The following is a 22793-nucleotide window of genomic DNA, read 5'->3' on the forward strand; positions in this document are numbered from 1 at the left end:
ACCTGAGCGTTTCAGGGAGAAATTGTCTAGCTATATAGTTAGTCTAGATGGTATTTCCTTGGCTTCTAGTTCTACAGTGAGGAACCTTGGAGTTATTTTTGACCAGAACTTGTCATTTGACTCGCATATAAAACAGGTTTCTGGGACTGCCTTCTTTCATCTTCGTAATATTGTTAAAATCAGGAACATCTTGTCTCAGAGTGATGCAGAAAAACTAATTCATGCATTTGTTGCTTCAAGATTGGACTACTGTAATTCTTTATTATTGGGCTGTCCCACATATTCTCTGAAAAGCCTTCAGTTGATCCAAAATGCTGCAGCCAGAGTTTTGATGAGAACTAACAGGAGAGATCATATTTCTCCAGTTTTAGCTTCTCTTCATTGGCTCCCTGTTAAATTCAGAATAGAATTTAAGATTCTTCTCCTCACATATAAAGCTCTTAATGACCGAGCTCCATCATATCTTAAAGATCTCATTGTAAGATATTTTCCTAACAGAGCACTTCGTTCCCAAACTGCAGGTTTACTTGAGGTTCCCAGAGTTTCTAAAAGTAGAATGGGAGGCAAAGCCTTCAGTTATCAGGCCCCTCTCTGTGGAACCAGCTGCCAGTTTGGGAGGCAGAGCCTTCAGTTATCAGGCCCCTCTATTGTGGAATAAGCTGCCAGTAAATGTCCGGGAAGCAGACACCCTTTCCACTTTTAAGACCAGGCTTAAAACTTTCCTTTCTGATAAAGCTTATAGTTAGGGATGGCTCAGGTGATCCTGAAACATCCCGTAGTTAAGCTGCTATAGGCCCAGACTGCTGGGGGGCCTCATCTGTCACACCTTTCCTCACTTTACTCTCTTTATGTATATGTGATATTATTGTGGTCATTAACTCGTGTTTCCCTGTTCCAACAGATATCCTTTGAATGGTGTTACAGTGCCGCCGCCGCCACCGCCACCCTCCCCCCCTCCCCCCCTTTCTGTCTTCTCAAACCCCAGCTGGTGGAGGCGGATGGCCACCCTTCCTGAGTCTGGTTCTGCCAGAGGTTTCTTCCTGTTCAAAGGGAGTCGTTTCTCTCCACAGTCGCCTCAGGCACGCTCAGGCCGGGAGATTGGACCGAAAAACAAAAAGTTTTCAGTGCAATCTGTTGGTTTTCTTAGCTAGGAAATTGTTTTTGAATTGGCTCTATATGAACGAATTGGATTATTTTATGAATTATGATTATTATTAATTAATTGAATTCCAATTGGCTTGAATTGGACTTATTATCTAAGTGCCTTGAGATGACATTTGTTGTATTTGGCGCTATATAAATAAAAATGAATTGAATTGAATTGAATTGAACTAATCTATTAGGTTTCAAAAACTGGACGTTACAGTCTCGTAAGATAAATGAATTGATTTAAAGGGGAAAAGTTTTACTGAAATATAACAATGCAAGATGTCCAACAGCATGGTTGGATGCTGAATCATTATTTCTGCCTTCAATTGAATCAATACTTGTATTGCTCTTTAGATGTTTGATGTAAAAAAAAAATAAGAGATTTAAAAAATAGAAAATAAAGAAAAACCTTGAAAGACCTTATACTAATAATAATTTCCAACATATTCCTGAACTGTATGGCATGCCTGGCATTCCATCAGTCATCTTGGGTTTGAGAAATTGATGGTGCACTACATTGATAAGTCAATGGGTGGCAGCGTGTGTGTGATGATACACTAACGTCCACTGAGGTGGCTAATGTGTAACGATTACCCTCCTAACCCATGCACATGCCAGAAAAAAAGCTTCAAAAATAAAAACCACTATGCATGAAAAGCACCTGTCAATCAGCAAATAAGACACTAAAGGCCTAGATTTAGTGTTGCCTCTTCCTCCCACACTGTCCCACATAGGAAACTTAGGTAACTGAAACTTGACCATTTAGGTTATTCAAACAGTAGAATTCTGACAACTTAATATCTGTGTACACAGCACACATGCCCGCTCATAAAAACATGTACAAAGCTGCAGAAGGAAACTATACAATGTCTCCAGCTTTCCACCCACCCACTTTCCAAGAAGTCCTCCCTCAATTAGAAACAAATGAAAACATGCCTTTCAAGTTGAGAAGTTAATTTAGACAATGGTGACAGGTGTGGCCTATCCACAGTATTTGCAAGGTTCTACAGAAGAAGAAGTGCCCATATGTGGACGTGCCTTCAAACAGATATGATACGTTTTTTTGTATAGCACTTTTGAAAAAGGTTTTAAAGTCATAAAAGCACATATTTCATAAAGAAGAACAGATGAATCATCAATAAAAAACTGTAAAATACAGGATAACATGAATAAAAAAGTATTTTGAAAAACTGTTTTTTTAATACACAGGTACAGTTTGTCTAATTCTCAGTGGAAGATTATTCCACTATTGTGAGCCTCTGCAAATTGGGTTAGTGCAAAAGCTCTGTCACCCTCTGTCTGCATTAGCTGGACATCAGATCCGAAAGCAGGAGCAGGTGTGGAAAGGGTTGGAAGCACAATAATGACCAGTCAATCATTTAAAAATGTGGGACATTTCAAGTTACTCTTATTACCACCAGGGCAGCAGGACTACGTTAGGGAGATTTTTAAATCAGTAGTGTATATTTTTATAGGCCTGTAGGTTTTAATTGTCTGGGAAGGGGAGTGTTTGTCCATGAGCTCGGAGGACAGCTTAATAAATTCCCTGTTTGCGCGTCTGTCTGGAGGTGCCTCTTGAAGATGGTGACGTGGTGAATTGTTTGGCCTAATAGGGTGGAATGTTACGGTGTAGTGGTGATAGCCATCAAAAATATTAACTGCCTTGTAGGGTGGAAGGGTTTTTACTAGCTGGATCAGTTTGAAGTCATTTTTCTGTGTGTTTAATAAAGATTGTTATTCCCTCTGTGGTGGCACTCCTTTAGTTCGTCTTTCTTTACTGTACCACTTCACGAGTCAGTCGAAAAAACACTCTTTGTCCACGCGAGCGACGAGACATGACAACTTCCTTTGTCTTTTAAAAAAAGCAAATTACAAGTTCTGACGCACGGTCAAAAGACTGTGTTGCTTCCACCATGTTCTGACTCCAAACACACAGTCAATTACCATAGTTAACGTTTACACTTTTAAACTAACATACTCTAAGCATATGAATTACAATGAAATTATCATTGTTCATTTTGAACTGTTCTGAACTTGTCTTTATTATTGCTTAACCGGCCCTTACACCGTCTATTGGCTGTTTCTGGTGATTATTTAAGTACTCTGACTTAGAGGTGAGGATTCTTGTTTAGCACGAGTTTATTTCTTCTTGTCGGAACCCTTGCTGTTACAACAGTAAGTAATGTAATGTTTTTCATAGTTTGTTGGGGACCTACAACACTTAAAACTTGGTGTGACCAACTATCCTACTATATTTTTTATGACGCACGTGGTGAATCAGACTTTGCGTTCTGCGCATGCTCCAGATGTTTTCCTGGGGTCGTGACCCGGAAGTCAAAGGAGACGATATTCCTGTTGTTGTCGCCGTCAGAAAGAAAGAAACAACGCGATGGAGAATGCTCCGTTGGGCATCGAGTTTGTGCAACAAGCAGCTCATCACAGACCAAACGTAGAGGGACGTAGCTTCATCTGGCTCTGCGTTCTCCATCTTTCTCCAATGCCTGAGTTTGTTGTTGTTGTTGCTGGTGAAGAGGTCAACAGGAAGTGGCTCTATTAGCAACAGTTGGAATGGGTACAGCGCCACCTGTCATATGACATGCTTTGTGCCTCTGATCCCATTCATTCACCGCCATATATCCAAGGAAAATTACCCTTGCTCAAATAAGAAGCAACTCAGTCTTTTTGTAATTTAGCCAATAATCCGATCCTTTCAGCACCATGTGACCCCACAGAGTGACACATGTGACTGGAACGACCCTCTCTGCTTATAAGCTGACACTCCCCACCATCTAGTTCAGAACTGAAGAAGCCTTTAAGATGAGAGGTGAAACGGCTTCAAGATTCAAGAAGAAGTCCAGTTGCCCTTACTCAAGCTCTTTTTATTTCCATGACCTGGATGACTGAGAATCTTCATCAACATACCTTCTTGGGATTAATAAAATCTTTAATTAGAATTTTAAAAAACTAAAGATATGGGCAAGAGTTAAAGCTCCACACACCCAAGTAGGTATCAAAAAATGTATCTGCAACTATGAGACCTTACAGTATCCAGTTGTAGCTATATTTCCCTTTATTTGGACCACCAAAGAAAAGGGAAATTGATACAGTGGGCTATCGGGCATCTGTGTTTTAAACTAAACGCTTGCTACAGATGTCAAAGCAGGACACTCCTTGGGGTCTGCCTGTGCTGCCACAGAACTTCCTTGACACATAAATGAAGATAGCATAGGATTCCTCATTTTGCTGAGTAGACTCCATAACAAATGTTAGCACATTCAGCAAAAATATCTTTCCAACTGACTTGAGTAATGACTCAAGTTACCATTAACTGCTAATTCCCCCTGTCAATACTTTCTTTGAAAAAGGAACAAAGCTATACTTTCACTGTTTGAGACTATGAGGTTACCCCACCAATTGTAGACTGCACTTAAAAAAGGTAACTTTTGTGACAGAGGATTTTCTTCCGCTAAATAAAAATTGAACTGTTTTTCTCCGAGCTGCACAGACAGAACACTACACAGCAACCAACTGCATTTGTGACCTGAACAAGTATGCTTCCCAGCCTGGCTAACCAGTGACCAGATTGCCCTAAGTGCCTAAGGGAATGCGATACCCCATCACACATAACTGGGCAGTAGCATAGTAATAGTATGCAACCCTAGGCATATGAATGGTCAATTTGGATCAATGTGAATATTTAAATTTCTTTTATTTGAGTTTGTTTGTATCATCAAGTTTGATAGTCAAATTATTGGAAAGTAAATTTGACTTTTAACTACAAACAGACAAGGGGAAGGGATTTAGAAGTCCTGCTTCTTACATTCTTATTTTTTTTTTCTGATCTGCCTCATGTTGTTGCATGCACATGGGGACATGTACACACAGAAAAAAATTCTTTCTAGCACACATTCAGTAAGCACACACTTACACACACAGACATAATCGTGTTCATTTTTTGGGTTTTGACCCTCTGCATCCCCCATAGGTCTTGCAATTGCAGGGCAGAAATCTTTGGGGAGTGCATGGGCTTCATTCTTCTAATTGATTTAATTGGCTTCACCTCTGTACTTTGTATATGTCTGATGTGGCTTCGAAGCCATCACTCTCACTGGTGCTACATGCTCCTATATAAGGTGCTTCACCTAGATCTTAAAGGGGAAGTTAGTTTTTTTAAACCTGGACTTTATTTCTGGCATAAAATACGTTCATTTACTCATCGCTGCCCCTATATATGGATATACGCGGATTTAAATAGCATCCAAAGGACGCAGACTCTGTTATTGGTTAGTAGATAAAGGTATTTTATGCCAGAAATAAGGTCCAGGTTTAAAAAAAAAAAAATGAACTTCCCCTTTAAGATCTGACAGTCATTTTGCAAGTTTAACCCCTATGTAGACAAATTTGTGAATTCGCCTGAAACCCCATTTTTGCAGTATTAAGATGTATTTGAATTATAATGTTGATGGAAAAGCAATGATTGTATAGAAACATACTGTATGTTGTTATTCAATTTCAAAGACCTGTTTCAGCAAAAGCAGCTTCAATAAAATGATCCATACTATCTGTTTAATCCATCCATTTTGTCCATTTTCTATGCCCACTTAATCCAACTGAGGGCCCTTGGGGGGTTGTCATTGAGCAAGAGGAAGGGTTCACCCCAGTCCATCACAGGACTACACAGAGACGAACCAGACAAACAACCATCTACACTCACTCCTAGGGTCAATTTAGAGTCACCAGTTAACCTAACATGCATGCTTTTGGACAGTGGGAGGAAGACAGAGTACCCACAGAGAACCCACGCATACACGGGGAGAACATGCAGACTCCACACAGAAAGAACCAGCCGTGATTCGAGCTAGGAACCCTCTTGCTTTTAGGCGACGATGCTAATCACCCCACCACCATGCAGCCCAAAATTTGTTTAATTCCTATTAAATACTATTAACTTATTATTCATGCCAATTATTCCAAATTATCTGTTTGAATGCAAACACAAATCTTTTTTTTTTTTTTTACATAATTGTAAACAAATTCAGGCAGTAAGGGGTTAAATATGACAAAATTGATAATTTAATTAATCATTCAAGTTCTGCATGTGCCATGTCAAATAAAACATTTATGGTTCTAAATACATTGGGTGGCAGTCCAAGGCAGAGATCTTGGCAGTCTGAAACTGGCTATAGGAATATGGATCACTTCACTGGTAGGGAAAGAGCCAAAGCTTGTGAAGGAGGTTTAGAGATACCAGCTACATATATTTGGTCTTTCCATAATGCACAACAGAGAACCAACCTCCTGGAGAGGGGCATGATTTCATTCCAATCTGGCATTGCCTTTGGTGAAAGGCAGCAGACAGGGTTGGGTATACTCATAGCTCCCTGTCTTGATACTCAAACTTTGGAGTTTTGCCTGGTGGACAAGAGGGTGCCTTCCCTGTGTCTTTGGGTTGTTAAAGGGCTTTGACTGTTATTTGCACTTATGAGTGCAGCAACAGATCAGAGTACCTAGCCCTCTTAGAGTATCTTCTTCATTATCCTAAGAGCTTGAAGAAGGACAAATGTGATCCCTTTTTTTGGTTCTTTTTACAATCATTTCTAAAAAAGCTTGTGAGGAGTATAAGTATTTGAAAGGCTGTTCACACTTGGTGGGTTGTTAAGGTCACGTGTCACTGAACCACCTGATGAATGTGTGACCCATACACTACTTTTATGATATTATCTGCTATAAGGAGTTACCATGCCAATGAAACGTTTGTTTAGAAATGGGAGTGGCAGCTGAGCTTTCAAAATGCTAGCGAGTACCAAAAAAAGACTCCACGTCACCAACGAGTTGCAGATGAAATGCCATGGATGTCAGGCAGGAGCCAGGTGAAGGAATTTCAAACTAAGTCTTCCATCAATAAGAAATGTGAGATCCCTAGTGTTGATCCCCAGGAGCCCCAGCACAGGACATTTTCAGTCCGGGGCTATCGGGGGGCTTATAGGAAGCTTCTACGTGTGTCTACTGGGATGACGTCATCAACACGCGCTGCCGCAGCACAGCTCATTCACTCTGGCTGTGTTCGAAACTGCCTACTACATACTACATACTACATACTACATACTACATACTTGCAGACGGCACACTCATCTATCAGACAGTATGCAGAGCGTTTACCCACAATGTATTTCGCTCCTGCCCGAGCCGAAATCAGCCGGCCTGAAGCTGATTTCTCTTAAGCTCTAAACTCTGGAAACTTTAGCAACATTTGAAACATTTTCAGTCGAGAAAGTAGTCGTTCAGATCCCCAACGTGTTGAAAACCTGACAAAATACCGGCTATTTACAATTTTGTTCCCACAAATTTGGCGCTACTAAAGCTAGCCGCAGTGAGTAACGCACTTCCTGTTATTTTCACAAAATAAAATACCAGTTGCCTTTTATCATAGGGAAAGCCATTACGATACAATTGGTGCTTTTGTTATGAATAATTATGATTACAATGAATTGAATTCCAATTGGCTTGAATTGGACTTTATTATCTAAGTGCCTTGAGATGACATTTGTTGTATTTGGCGCTATATAAATAAAAATGAATTGAATTGAATTGAATTGAATAACAGGAAGTGAACCTACCCTCGTTGTAGCTAGCTTAAAACTGCCGTTTTGACAGGAAATGACGATCGGCGACGTCACGTTACGATGCATCCTGGGTAGTTTGAGTATGAGTGGTAACCTCATGATGCATACCCAACATTTCAGCGAATCTAGTATGCATCCGGGAACTTAAAAAAAGTTAAAGTTAGTAGGAGTAGTGGGAGTAGTAGGAGAAGTAGGCGGTTTCGAACACAGCCTCAGTCACGGTCGGCTTACCGGAGTGAATGAGCTGTGTTGCAGCGACGCGCGTCAGTGACGTCATCCCAGTAGACGTGTGTGTAGAAAGCCCCCATAAGCCCCCCGATAGCCCACAATAACAACACGGCAGCTCAGCTAGTACGTGTTCATTCATTCATTGGTCTTAAAGTGGTGACATAAAGACAGATAATGTCTTATTTAGAGGCTGTACTGTCTCTGCCCTGTTCTCTCTGTTATATGGACATACGCTGATCTCCAGTGATCTAAATATCTTCCGAAGGACGCCGACTTTCACCAAACTGTTATCGGGGAGCAGATGAACGTATTTTATGCCAGAAATAAGGTCCAGGTTTAAAAAAAAAAAAAAACTTCCCCTTTAATAACTAAGTGCTCCTGGGATGAAATGAATGCATGATCTAAATAGTTAAATTTCTTAGATCATGTTAGATTTCTGCCACTTTTTTCTGTTCTTTTGAATATATCTCCATAATCTGACATGTCTGATGCAGCAATGCGATCTCATTTAATCATATTCTCTAAAACTATGAAATGCAGGAAAAAGTTAGGGGGAGTAGTAGAATTCTTGGCAATTTTACAAATGTGCTCCCCATTTATTCATCACTTTTTCTCGAACATACACATGCTCTCATCCACACTGATGTGCCTATTAGGACCAATGTGGAGTCCAGTGTCTCTCTCAAGGACACTTTGAGACATGGAGGGGCTGAAAGCACTGATTTTCTGATTGAACAAAGTCCATTCAGTCACTCGGACCACAGCTTCCTCTGTATATAACTGTTCTCAGTACTGAGTACTGATGTTGATTCTAGCTAGTTGGTGAAACATTTTTCTTAACAGTATGATAGCTGTAGTTTTAAGCCGTCTTTAAAAAAAATGAAATAACACAGAATAGAGTGGTGAGCAAGTGTGCTTGGACTCCTAAAAATATCCAACTTGAAACTATGTGGAGGCTTCGCTCTGTGTGGTAACCAGTACTGTGAGCAGCTTACTGGATATCCTGTCTCCAGCCTTGCTCTGGAGCGTTTTCACAAAAAGGATCTTAATTAGCAGATTGAGATAGTTCCCTGTCATGGAACTAGAGCTGTTCAAACTTTATTATATTATATTATATTATATTATATTATATTATATTATATACAGTGGAATCTTTTGGGAGAAAGCTGACACTTGATAAGTCAACGTGGATGAGGATCTTATGATAGCATCAAAAACTTGCTTTGAAGCCAGAGTAAGCAAATGTCAAATTAAGTATGAAGTCCACAAATAATGCTGAGGCCAGCGGTTAAACATGAAAAGCAGCAGACAGTGGACTGGTTTCCATGCAGTTCTGGTTTCTCATTCAGTGGGTCTCCATGATGAGAGTAATCGGATTACAGCTATAGTTGGGTTATGCTCCTTATATGATTAAGGGTAATTCTCCTTGGATATCTGGCGGTGAATGAATGGGATCAGAGGCACAAAGCGTGTCATACCCCGGTATGATAGGTGGCGCTGTACCCATTCCAACTGTTGCTAATAGAGCCACTTCCTGTTGACCTCTTCACCACCAACAACAACAACAAACTCAGGCATTGGAGAAAGATGGAGAACGCAGAGCCAGATGAAGCTACGTCCCTCTACATTTGGTCTGTGATGAGCTGCTTGTTGCACAAACTCGATGCCCAACGGAGCATTCTCCATCGCGTTGTTTGTTTCTTTCTGACGGCGACAACAACAGGAATATCGTCTCCTTTGACTTCCGGGTCACGACCCCGGGAAAACATCTGGAGCATGCGCAGAACGCAAAGTCTGATTCACCACGTGCTTCAGCGTCTACAAGCAGGTTTAGAGTGACTTTCAGCCCAGTTATCTCGGGGTCTGAATCCGATCCGATCCAATTCTTAGTCAGATTAAGGTGTCTACATGCACTTAATAACTCAATCTGATTGTAATTTAGCCAATAATCCGATCCTTTCAGTGCCATGTGACCCCACTGAGTCTCAGCTTTGATTGATCCATGACACTTTTGTGGCTTAAAGCTCCATGAGAAACCAGACATCCATGATCTGCTGCGAATTTTACAATAAGTGACGAGCTCAAAAGTGGTGGGAAAAACTAATTCCAGCCAAGAAGCTCATGAGTGAGACATGCATGAGAATGCAACCCCTAACCCACCCCCCACTCCTACCCCTGTCTCTGCTGAGCACCGAACAGCTGTTGTAAGAGCTTTACAGAATTTTCTCCACAAAAACTGGGTTACTGTGAAGCTATCAAAACCCAGCAGTGATCAAAAGCATGTTCTCTAGCAAAGATGTGAACAGCTGAGATTACTCCAGCCATAAACTCTGGACTCCATCCATCCATCCATTTTCTAATCCAACTCAGGGGCTGGAGCCTATTCCAGCTGTTACTGGGTGAGAGGTAGGGTACATCATGGACAGACTCATTAAGAAAATATGTACTGTGCATGATAAGATATCACAACAAGTTGTGAAATATCACAGCCAAAATATCAAACAAATACTGTATGTCCTCAAATAAATAACAGGATTCAATTCAAAGACCGGGCTCAAATACTGGCCAGGGAAGGAAGAGGGTACAAAACGCATGGCTGTCATTAAAATGTGGATACCAATGATGACACATTTATGTTATCAATGAAATAACAAGGCTGTTATAAACACGTTGTTGTACTGTATATGGTCTGCTCAGCTGTTGCATTTGGTTTGGATGCACATCTTTCACCATAAAAGCTCTGCAAAGAACATGGGTGTTTCTATTATATCACATCAGAAGCCTTTTTAATTCAATAGGGTGCAGGAAGAGTAAAGTGTGCAGTCACAACCCATCAAGCTAGTAGTTCATTAACCTGCTCGCTATTTAACTCATTCAACTTTCTGGTATACAGTGGGATCTTACCACAATTCACCACAAACGTTCAACCTTTTTTATGTCCTAAAGGCCCAAAATGAAACAAATGAATAAACACAAGGAGAACAAATCCAGAAAACCTTGATCTGTGATCATCATATTGATATATTTTGTCTTACAGAAACCTGGCTGCAGCACGAGGATCATGTTAGCATTAATGAAGCAACTCCCTCTGAGGGTTATAGAGGTTTTTATCATTTGCACTTTGGATGGGAAAAACTGAGAATCAGAGACTAGCTGCTACTCGGCCTGTGGTCCGAGGAATGTTCAATATGATGATCACACATCAACTCATTCACTAACAGAGACTTGGAAAGGAGAGATCTGATATTCAGCAAACCACATTTAATAGTTTGATGTTTTTGTTCAGTTAAAGTTTTTATTTTCATTTTTTCTGGATTTGCTCCTCTCGGGTTTATCAATGGGAGAATTCTACTTCTGTGTGTATGTGGGAGAAGAAACAGGGATGGAGTTTGGATGGACAAATGAACAGATGGATGGTTTAATGTATGAATGGTTTTTCAGTATATTACCTGGACTCTGGCCTCAGTTAGTTTAGTTCGTTGGGCTAGTTCCTCTCTGGTGTAAATGTCAGGGTAGTGAGTTCTTTCAAAAGCCTTCTCCAGCTCCTCCAGTTGCTCCGCTGTGAACGTAGTCCGACTCCTGCGCTGCTTCCTCTTTAGGGGAAGGTCAGGTTCTGATTCCACATCTGACACTTCATCCATCCGACAACCTAGATCCATGGAGGTAACTCGTTAGGTCTGACTTAATGTTCACGTGTGAATGTGTACAACAGATATCTGTCCCACATGAGCTCTGGGTAAGGGCTCTTTGAGATTAATGCTAATCATTCGTCTTTTTCTTCAACAAACATATAACTAACAGCTTGGTTGATGTAAGAGGTTGAGGTAAATCACTCTCTTATTTACAAATATATCGACACAAAAATAGAATTATGCAGCAAAAAGAATAGAATATTGTGATACTTTATTAATCCCATCTGGGAAATTCCAATGTTCCAGTGTCATGAAAGGAAAATCTAGACCAGAGCGTGATCAGAAGTCATGTCCTCACTCTGCTGATCCACCAGCAGCATGGAGGTGCCAGGGCTGTCCTATCCCAGCCCTTTTCTTACCTCAGAACACCTTCCTGTGAGATGATCTCCAGAGTCGAGCTCTTCATTCATCCCTCAAACATCAATGAATTTATCTCTCTTCAGTGAACATTCAACATTTTCTGACTGCCTGGGTGAACACAAATTGCACTGACAGATCGACGTGGTGGTCCTAATTTTTTTAACCATAAAACTCTGTTATCAGGGTATCACACCTCCCTCACAGAATTGGAGGTACCCGCTAAAGGCCGTAAAGACTGGGCATCTGTGCTCTTCCTGTTCCTCCCTTCAGCCTAAATTAAACTAAGCAGTTTTGAAAATGGATTGATGGAGTTACTAAATACAAATACATTTCAATTCTGTGTCTTTGAAAACAATCTTGATCATATATAGACTCCAACTAACAACTGCTAATTAGTGCAGCACAAATCAGTAGCTGTTGATCTGACTTTGAGACAGGATCTCCAGAGACAGCCTAGTGTGAGCAGCCTAACCCTAACCCACGGGCAGGCCGGCAGCTTTAACAGTAAACACACTGTAGAGACTTTCAACGTATATACCAGTATATACACCATCGCTGTGGTTGTAAAGAAAAACTCAAAAAGGTATATTTGATTGAAAAATGTGTCTTTAGAGACATTTTCTGTCTTGAACATTGAGAAAATGGTAAGCTTTTATAAGCACGTGGGTAAGCTCCATCATTAAGGGAGAAAAGGAGAAACGGCCTACAACACAGCTGTTATCCCAGACATTAGGACCAAGGCTTGTTTATCATATCATGGATTGTAACTCTGACAGTTGATTGTTCTGTGTGGTTCCTGTCCATGGGTTAGTGATTCGTCTTTATGAACTAACCTGAACATAACTAAGCTTTGGGAAAAATGTATGTGCAGAAGATGGTCGTGTTCTTTTGAAGTAGGAAAGAAAAGGTTCATTAAACTGGTTGAGACAACTACAGGGTCCACTCTGGAGTTTAATTCAACAAGGAATTATGGGATTATTGTGAGGCTCCTGTTACAGGCCACTGGAAGAATCTCATGGTAAATATCTCATTGTGTTGCCCCAGCTACCCCCTATGAAAGCTGCCAGTAGTATTCTCAACGGATTACATATGGCCTCAGGCCGTGCTGTTGTGTTAATTAAATCAATTCTTTTAAAATTTAGTCCCTGCAAAAATGTGGATTTCTAAAAACCAATGTGAAGAACAAATGTCCTCAGACACAGCAGGCAGCCTGAGTATATGCCTTGTTTTTTGCTGGGAGGTTGTGGACAGATGGGGCTGGGGGATTGTTGCAAAGCAATTTTCCTCTAATGCAGCGTGACAACACTTGAGGCTGTTGCAGTGGGCTGGGATCAGTTTCCAAAAGGCACCTCAGAGTCCTCAGGGTGCTGCTGCAAAAGGATGGACTCTATTTGTTTTCTCTCCAGAAGCTGCTGGATTTAGGGCAGGAGCGAGGGGCAGAGGTAGGAGCAGGAGAGGGATGGAAATGAAATGAGGCTTCCTCCACTCACATTATTCTCTATCTCTGACACTTCCTCTCAGTCCATAATGCATAAAATTGCCCTCTGTCTCACATATGTTGCCATGAGGCTTATTATTTTTTGATATTCTTTTTTCTTTTCTTTTGAATCTCCTTATTACCAGTAACCCCCCCCCCGGTAATTTACAGTTGATCATTTTAATTACGGCAGAATGTGGAAAGTGTGTATGTGGATAATAGTTTCAGAATTTTATATTTTTCAAGAAATTATTGATGCAACATTTAAAGCACTATTTCAATCATCAGTATAAGAGATGGTTGACAAGACAATATATACACTAAGAAAATTACCAATTATATTTCAGCCAAGTAAATATATACTTGACTAAGATTAGTGACTCAATTGTGGTTTTGTTCCATATGAAATATACATGATATAAATCACTGAACTGTCATACCAGCCACTATATAAAAGTCTCCCAGGTTTCACTCTTCTTTCCTAGTTTTATCCATGCAAAGTGAGTTGCTTTTATCAGTCAAAGTTTTGATATATCTGTCTTTGCATGTTTTTCCCTTTCATCCTCGGTCAGTGGATCGGAGGAGTTGGAGTCACGCTGTACCTCTCAAAGCATTGAAATATGAGAAGTGTAAAAATGAATGCCTGCCAGCAGTAGCTGTGCGCTCCCTGTGGAAGGTAGCGACATGAGGACACCCAGGATGGAAGAAAATAAAGTTTGAAAGACTGGTGGAGCGGGGGGGTCACCTCCTCTCTCCAGCTGCTAATGGAAAGTGGAGATTATGGTAATGAGACAGACGTTACAGCTGATAGAGGGGCTCAACCTGGACTTCCTCTTTGTCTCCACTAGATCTCTTGACTCATGCTATCTTTTATCAGGAGAGTGAGGGCATGATGCTCAGACAGAGGCCAAACACAGACACACTATCTTCCTCTGGAAAATAAAAAATCATGCTCCTGCTCAAACCAAAGCCACGGCTTTGTTGTTGCTGTAAAATGGGTCATTCTAATGACTTCACAATAAGAGCTGTTTTTCCATTTCCAATGTAATGGGCCACTATCGTTGAATTAATACCCACACTGCTTTTCAAAAGTATTCATCCCCTCTTAACATTTTTTCCTGTTTTCTTGCATTTCAGTCTATAATTAAATGGATATGTTTTGGTATTTCATGTCATCAAAACTGGTAAAGTGAAATAAAAGGCAAAATGCTGTTTGCATGCATATTTATGGCACCAAAGCAAAGCTGCCAACAAAGGGCAGACCACCATAATTCATTATTGGTATGAAGAAGAAGGCAATGTTAACAATGTTAAGATTTCAAAATGAACTTTTATTAGATTAGTAGCTTAATGTGAATTAGAGAGTAGGGGACACGTACATACGATATAAAGAAAGCAGAGAGAGTCACATGTTTTTATTCTCTTTGTTGTCCCTGTGTGTGCTCTGCGATCAGAGGCCCTTCGGGACTTACAAAAAAATGGGAAAGTGGCAGATGTCTATCATGTTTGAGGAGCTAAAAGACTGTTTCATGGTCTTATTTTAGCCCACTGAACAGTTATACACGGGCTTGTAGATACACTGTGTCACTGCATCGAACAGATCAGTGTGTGGATGCAAAACAATTTCCTCCAGCTAAACTCAGACAAAACTGAAATCATTGTCTGTGGCCCACAGAAACAAAGAGAAAGTGTTATCAGTCACCTTGAGACTCTCTCTCTAAAACCTAATAATCAGGTTAGAAATCTCGGGGTAATATTGGACTCAGACCTGAACTTTAACAGCCACATTAAATCAGTAACATCAGCAGCTTTTTACCATCTAAAAAACATTGCCAGAATCAAAGGAATAGTGTCTAAAGCAGACTTAGAGAGACTGATCCATGCGTTTGTCTCCAGCAGGTTAGACTGCTGTAACGGCCTGCTCACTGGGCTCTAAACGGGCTGTAAGACAGCTGCAGTACATCCAGAACGCTGCTGCTCGAGTCCTGACTAGAACCAGGAAATACCACCATATTAGTCCAGTGCTCAGGTCTCTGCACTGGCTTCCTGTCGCTCAGAGAATAGACTTTAAAACAGCTCTGCTTGTGTACAAGTCTCTTCATGGTCTAGCGCCAAAGTACATCTCTGACATGTTAGAGCCATATGAACCAACTCGGGCTCTGAGAACCTCAGGGAGGGGTCTCCTGCTGGGGCCCAGAGTCAGGACTAAACAAGGTGAGGCTGCGTTTCAGTTTTATGCTCCTAAAATCTGGAACAGTCTTCCAGAAGATGTGAGACAGGCCTCAACTCTGACAATGTTTAAATCCAGGCTGAAAACAGTTCTATTTAGCTGTGCATATGACACCTGAAAGTATTTTATCTGCACTCTTCACTTTTAATTTAATTAATTTAATTTTATTATGAGCTGTCACCTTACCGTGGTGGGGGGGTTTGCGTGCCCCAATGAGTCTGGGAGCTATGTTGTCTGGGGCTTTAAGCCCCTTGTAGGGTCACCCATGGCAAACAGATCCTAGATGAGGGACCAGACAAAGAACAGCTCATAAAACCCCTATGATGATGAAGAAAAATGGACACCGTGTTCCCTTGCCCGGATGCGGGTCAACGGGGCCTCCCCCTGGAGCCAGGCCCAGGGGTGGGGCCCGCCGGTGAGCGCCTGGTGGCCGGGTCTGTGCCCGTGGGGCTCGGTCGGGCACAGCCCGAAGAAACGACACGGGTCCCCCTTCCGACAGGCTCACCACCCGTGGGAGGGGCCATGGGGGTCGGGTGCAGTGTGACCTGGGCGGCAGCCGAAGGCAGGGACCTTGGCGGTCTGATCCTCGGCTACTGAAGCTGGCTCTTGGGACGTGGAACGTCACCTCTCTGCTGGGGAAGGAGCCTGAGCTGGTGCGCGAGGCTGAGCGGTTCCGGCTAGATATAGTCGGACTCACCTCGACACATGGCTTGGGCTCCAGAACCAGCCTCCTCGAGAGGGGTTGGACTCTCTTCCACTCTGCAGTTGCCCGCGGTGAGAGGCGTAGAGCAGGTGTGGGCATACTTATTGCCCCCCGGCTGTGCGCCTGTACATTGGGGTTCACCCCGGTAGACGAGAGGGTAGCCTCCCTCCGCCTTAGGGTGGGGGGACGGGTCCTGACTGTTGTTTGTGCTTATGCACCGAACAGCAGTTCAGAGTACCCACCCTTTTTGGAGTCCCTGGAGGAGGCACTGGAGAGTGCTCCTCCGGGAGACTCCCTCGTCCTGCTGGGGGACTTCAATGCTCACGTGGGCAATGACAGTGAGACCTGGAGGGGCGTGATTGGGAGGAACGGCCCCCCCGATCTGAATCAGAGTGGTGTTTTGTTGTTGGACTTCTGTGCTCGTCACGGACTGTCCATAACGAACACCATGTTCAGGAATAAGGGGGTCCATATGTGCACTTGGCACCAGGACACCCTAGGCCGCACCTCAATGATCGACTTTGTCTTCTGGACCCCAACCGGGGGACTGCAGCGAGGATTGTAGCCTCTGTACATGGGGCGCCACCGACCGCCCCAACACTCAACACTTCTATGCTCAACAGTTTCCTTTAAATAATTTCAGCAGCCCCCCTGCACAGAGGAAAAATAAGAGGCTACGAGGGCGAGCCCACCACCTTCTCCTGGAACCCCAGAAGCTGTCACACTGAACCTCTACAGCAAGCATCTGCCGCTTTAAATAGTTGGATCTCAGGTGCAGGGGCACAGAGAACTCACTCAGCACGGTTCCAGAAGACAAATTCACAAAGTCGGGGTCACCATTGTGTTGAATTGCCTTGTGTACGAACTGCGCTCTACAAATGAACTTGCCTTGCCTTATCCTGAAACCATTGTTTGTCAAATTGCTCAGTGACTTAGGTCATGAGCTGACTGAAGGATAAAAAGTAAAAAGTGGGGTCAAACTCTGACCAAGGCCTAGGAGAAAGACTGACACAGCTCTGGGGAGCTGCATGAAACTAATTACACGTCATTCTGAAAATCAGTTTAGTTCCAGTACAATTTAATTCAGTGTCTGCTTTCAGTTTTGCTCAACAGGCTCTGACCATTTGAATAGACTGCTTTGGCTCGACAGCTGATGAAATTATTAGCTCAATTGTTGATGCTTAAGTTTTGTTGATAGCTGATGAGGGAGCTGAAAGAGGGAGAAAATTTTCATGATGCACTCTCCATGTACACGTGACATCATTGTTGTCATTAACTTGTGTTCTATTTCATCCTTACTGACCGCCAGAGGCGGTGCTTTCAAGCACTGGATGATACATCTTGCGCATGCGCAGGTCGAGTGTTTATACCAACAACGTCACTCGTGACCCCCTGCTGACCCCGGAGAGCCTATATACTTCCGGCAATATCAGCAGGTCAGTCCTTTTTCATCTTCTCGCTGCGCAAGGTAAGTTACTGCGTCTGCATATGAGACGAATTCTAAAACCAATTTTTACTTCATCGTTCGCTGCTGGTGGTCTCACGACGTCCCGTCGAGGCTGCGAGCTGCTCGCCCTTCAGACACCGCAACGAACTGCCGAGAGGTATGTAACCTTTTTTCTTTCCCTCGGCTGATGAAGTTTACTGTCAGCTGTTACAAGCGCCGGTCTAGGCAGCGTGCTCGCTCCTTCTCCCGGTGCTGTGCGCTGCACGTGAGTAACAGTCTGTTTATAGTGGTTGTCGGTGAAGGCTCCGTCCGCGGCTCCCCCTCCCAGCATCCATCTATAGCTAAAATAGAACTTGCACTAGCCCCTCTCCTGGTGTATGGCGGCGTTTGCGCCCCCCGCTCCCAGCACAGGTGGCCTATAGTGGTTGTCAGTGAAGGCACCGTGTGCGGCTCCCGCTCCCAGCATCCAACTATAGACAGTGTATGAATACAGCAATAGCACCTCTCCTGGTGTAAGGCGGCGTGTGCGCCCCCCGCTCCCAGCACAGGTGGCCTATAGTGGTTGTCAGTGAAGGCACCGTGTGCGGCTCCCGCTCCCGGCATCCGACTATAGACAGTGTATAATTACAGCAATTGCCCCTCTCCTTGTACACGGCGGCGTGTGCGCCCCCCGCTCCCAGAACAGGCGGCCTATAGTTGATTGTTGGCGAAGGCACCGTTTACGGCTCCCTCTCCCAGCATTCATCTATGAGTACAGGATTTTCTTTTGTATGAAAATCTATAAGTAAAGAATTTTCTTTTGAGAGAAAAAAAAAAAAGAAAAAACCTTCACTTGCCCCTCTCCAAGGGGCCTATAGTTGATTGTTGGTGAAAGCACCGTTTACGGCTCCCTCTCCCAGCATTCATCTATGAGTACAGGATTTTCTTTTGTATGAAAATCTATAAGTAAAGAATTTTCTTTGAAAAAAAAAAAAAAATCATAACTTGCCCCTCTCCACGGGGCCTATAGTTGTTTGTTGGCGAAGGCACCGTTTACAGCTCCCTCTCCCAGCATTCATCTATAACTAAGAAGAAGACATATATGAATAAGAATTCATAAATACGTACTATCGTCAAATACACTGTGTGTGTGTATATATATATAGAGCTAGAGGTGGTCCCGACATGGATCACAACCACTCCTGGTCGGCCTGTATGGCTCCTCTACAGCTTGAGGATGGCCATGATCTGTGTCCTTCGTGCCTCGGCCTCGGACATCTGAGGCAGGGTCTCTCAGACGAGTCCTGCATGAATTGTGGCATTTTGCCTCATGCTGTCAGGGCTGCAAGGCTGGCCGAGGTAGAGCACCTGTTGGGCCCTCCCTTGTCTCCTCAGTTGACCCCTGACCAGCGGCTGGCCCCGTCTCGGTCTACCCGACCAAGGCGTCGGCCTGCTGAGACTGCAGGCCCCACCTCCGGGAAGAGGGCCAAGGGGTCCGGGCTTACTTCTAGAGTGGATCAGCTGACAGCGGAGCTTGACAGCTTGAAGTCCCTCCTCCTGGCTCTCCAGCCTGGGGCTGGAGCAACCCTGCCAGGTGCCCTTGTTCCTCCAGCGGCCTCCTTCGGGCCGGAGGAGAATGCGTTTTCCATAGCAGCTTCAGCTACTATGTTTCAGGACTACGCTTCGGACGTGCTCCTGGGAGACGAAGCCTCCCGTCCTTCTGCAGCGGGCTCCCTTTCTTCAGCCCGTGGCTCTGCGGGTGGTAGTGAGGACGGCTCTGTGGGAGCCGCCATCCGTACGGCTCTAGCCAGGCTACAGCTGGACGTGCCGCAGGCTCAGCCAGCTTCGGCCAGTGTCTTTTTCAGGCGCTCCTTAACCCCCGCTGAACTAACTGTACCTCCATCAGAAGAGTATCTGAGGGAATTACAGAAGTTCTGGAGGGACCCTAGGGCCCCTGCCCGTCCGACAGCTGATGCTCGGACCCTGGCAGCCATGCAGGACGCCTCCAAGTTCGGCCTGGACCGCATGCCAGCGGTTGAGCCCACTATAGCCGCCCTGATCGTCTCACCCAATGAGGCTCTGAGACAGGAGGCGAGGTGTCCTCGCCCCCAGTGCCGGGTTACGGATGAATTGCTGTCGAAGGCCTATGAGGCGGCAGCACGTATGGCTCGCATGGGTAATTCCATGTCCCACCTGCTGCTCGCCCTGTCGTCATCCCTGCAGGAGACTGAGCTGGACACTTCTGTCCACAGTGTTACTGACGCCTCTCTACAGGCCTTTGCACTGATGTCTAGGGAGTTGGGACGAGTAATGGCTACTCTCGTACAGGCTCGCCGCCAGGTTTGGTTGGCGCAGTCCCCTCTCTCGGAGGCCTGCAGGAGAACCCTCCGCAGCGTTCCGGTGGAACCGGGGGAGCTGTTTGGTTACGCGGCTCTGGAAGCCCTCGAGCGCACGGTCCAAGCTGGGAAGACCCGACAGCAGCTGTCTGAGCTTCACAGAAGCGCGCCGCCGCCTGACAACCCTAGGGGTCGTCCAGCTGCCCCGCAGCGCGGCACCCACTCACGGGCCAGGGGCCTCCTTCGGCCCCAGTACTCACACCCACAGCCTGCTCAGTGGCAGGCGCAGCCCTTTCGGGCACCTGAGCGACTGCCCCCTGGGCGTCCTCAGGTCTCACGTACCGACCGTCGTGCCCCTGGAGCCTCTAGAGGTCGGGGGGCCCGACGCTGAGGCCACGGGGCCGACCGTCGGCCTTTTTTCCCAGCAGCAGCTCAGCTACTGGGCTGCTTCCACCAGGGACCCGTGGGTTCTTTCCACCTTGACCCACGGGTACGAACTTCAGTTCCGACGTCGGCCCCCGATCCATGGCCGAGTCAGGATGACTGTCATCCACGACCCGGCGAAAGCCCGAGCCCTCGCCCAGGGGCTGTACGTCCTCCTGGGCAAGGGTGCCATCGAACCGGTAGACCCCCAGGTGCACCCCGGGGGGTTCTACTCGACTTACTTTCTGGTAGCAAAGAAAGATGGCGGATTCCGACCTATCCTCGACCTCAGGAACCTCAACAGGTTCCTGAAGGTCTTGAGGTTCCATATGTTGACCACTGCAGACGTTCTGCGTACGGTCTCCAGAGGGGAGTGGTTTACCTCCATAGACCTGGAGGATGCCTACTTTCACGTTCCTGTGGCGCCACACCATCGGCAGTTTCTGCGATTCGCCTTTCAGGGGCGTCATTTCCAGTTCAGGGTGCTCCCGTTTGGTCTCTCCCTCTCCCCACGGGTGTTCACCAGGTGTGTGACGGCAGCCCTCTCGCACCTACAGTCGCGGGGCATGAAGATCTTGCCGTATCTGGACGACTGGCTCGTCTGTGCGCCGTCCCAGTCTCATGTGGCCCTCGACACGACGTGTCTTCTTTCCCATGTGGCCCGTTTGGGCCTCAGGGTGAATTTTACAAAGAGTGGCCTGGTTCCATCACAGAGCACAGTTTTTCTTGGGGTGACCCTCGATGCGGTCACCATGATGGCCTGCCCGTCGCCACGGCGGGTGGACGACTTCCTCCGCCACCTCCTCCCGTTTCGGGAAGGCAGGCGGTTCCACTACGTGGAGTTCTTACGCGTCCTGGGGAAACTGACAGCTGCGGCTGCTGTGGTCCCCTTAGGATTGCTGTCGCTGCGTCCCCTCCAGAGGTGGTTGCACAGCTTTCACCTGGACGCCAAGAGACACCGGCACAGGAGGCTTGCGGTGTCCCACCGTTGCCTTCTTGCCCTGGCCCCGTGGAAGAAGCGCTCGTTTCTCCTCCAGAGCATGCCCATGGGCTCCATTGCATCCCGTCACGACGGACGCCTCCCTCTCGGGGTGGGGCGCCGTGTGGCAGAACCGGACAGCTCAGGGGCTGTGGCCGGCGCGGGACCGCTCACAGCACATCAACGCACTAGAGCTGCGGGCTGTACACAGAGCGTTGCAGGCTTTCCTCCCTTTCTTGAGGGGCCGACATGTACTAGTGCGGTCGGACAATGTTTCGGCCGTCTCCCACATAAACCACCAAGGTGGCACCAGGTCTGCACTGCTACTGCAGGCATCCCGGGACCTCCTGCTGTGGGCAGCACCACGCTTAGCCAGCCTAAGGGCAATGTACTTGCCCGGGGAACGCAACCAGACGGCGGACTTGCTCTCCCGTTGCAAGCCTCCGCCGGGGGAGTGGCAGCTCCATCCGGAGGTGGTGCTCAATATCTGGACCACCTTCGGCAGAGCAAACGTGGACCTCTTTGCCTCAGAGGAGTCGACCCATTGCCCCCTCTGGTTCTCCCTGACAGAGGAGAGCAGTCCCCTGGGACAGGATGCTCTGGCCCACGACTGGCCAGAGGTTCTCCTCTATGCTTTCCCGCCGATCCCTCTGATAGTCCCTACGCTACAGAGGGTCCTCCAGCAGGGCCACAGGCTGCTGTTGGTAGCCCCCTTTTGGCCAGGGAGGACGTGGTTTCCACTGCTGCACAGGCTCTGCAGCGGTTCCCCGTGGCGCCTCCCCGACAGGAGGGATCTCCTGTCTCAGTGGCAGGGTCGGATCTGGCATCCCGACCCGTCCCGCCTGCAGCTGTGGGTCTGGCCACTGCAGGGCCCGACCCGATGCTGACTGAGTGCTCTAGCGAGGTCTGCCATACCATCCTAAACGCGAGGGCGCCTTCTACCCGGGCGCTTTATGAACAGAGGTGGCGGCTGTTCACTACATGGTGCTTGGACAGGGGTGAGGACCCTGTGCACTGTCCTGTCCCTAGGATTCTGGAGTTCCTCCAGTCACTCCTGGAGGACGGCCGGTCCCCCGCTACCCTGAGGGTGTATGTGGCGGCCATTTCCTCTCGGCATGCTCGAGTGGATAACGGCACGGTGGGAAGCCACAGGTTGGTGTCCCTTTT

The 22793-nt window shown here is 45.9% G+C and overlaps 1 protein-coding gene across 2 annotated transcripts in view; it reads right to left on the bottom strand.

Moving 5' to 3' along the window:
* LOC142390413 (paired box protein Pax-7-like) overlaps positions 1-22793 on the bottom strand; it is a 127473-nt gene that overhangs the window by 66812 nt on the left and 37868 nt on the right. For both annotated transcript variants that reach the window (XM_075475826.1, XM_075475825.1), the window contains exon 5: positions 11450-11649. In XM_075475826.1, the coding sequence (XP_075331941.1) occupies positions 11450-11649 (200 nt within the window). The remainder of the gene's footprint in view (positions 1-11449; positions 11650-22793) is intronic.

This window comes from Odontesthes bonariensis, chromosome 10 (genome assembly GCF_027942865.1).
Source record: "Odontesthes bonariensis isolate fOdoBon6 chromosome 10, fOdoBon6.hap1, whole genome shotgun sequence".
Classification (NCBI taxonomy): domain Eukaryota; kingdom Metazoa; phylum Chordata; class Actinopteri; order Atheriniformes; family Atherinopsidae; genus Odontesthes; species Odontesthes bonariensis.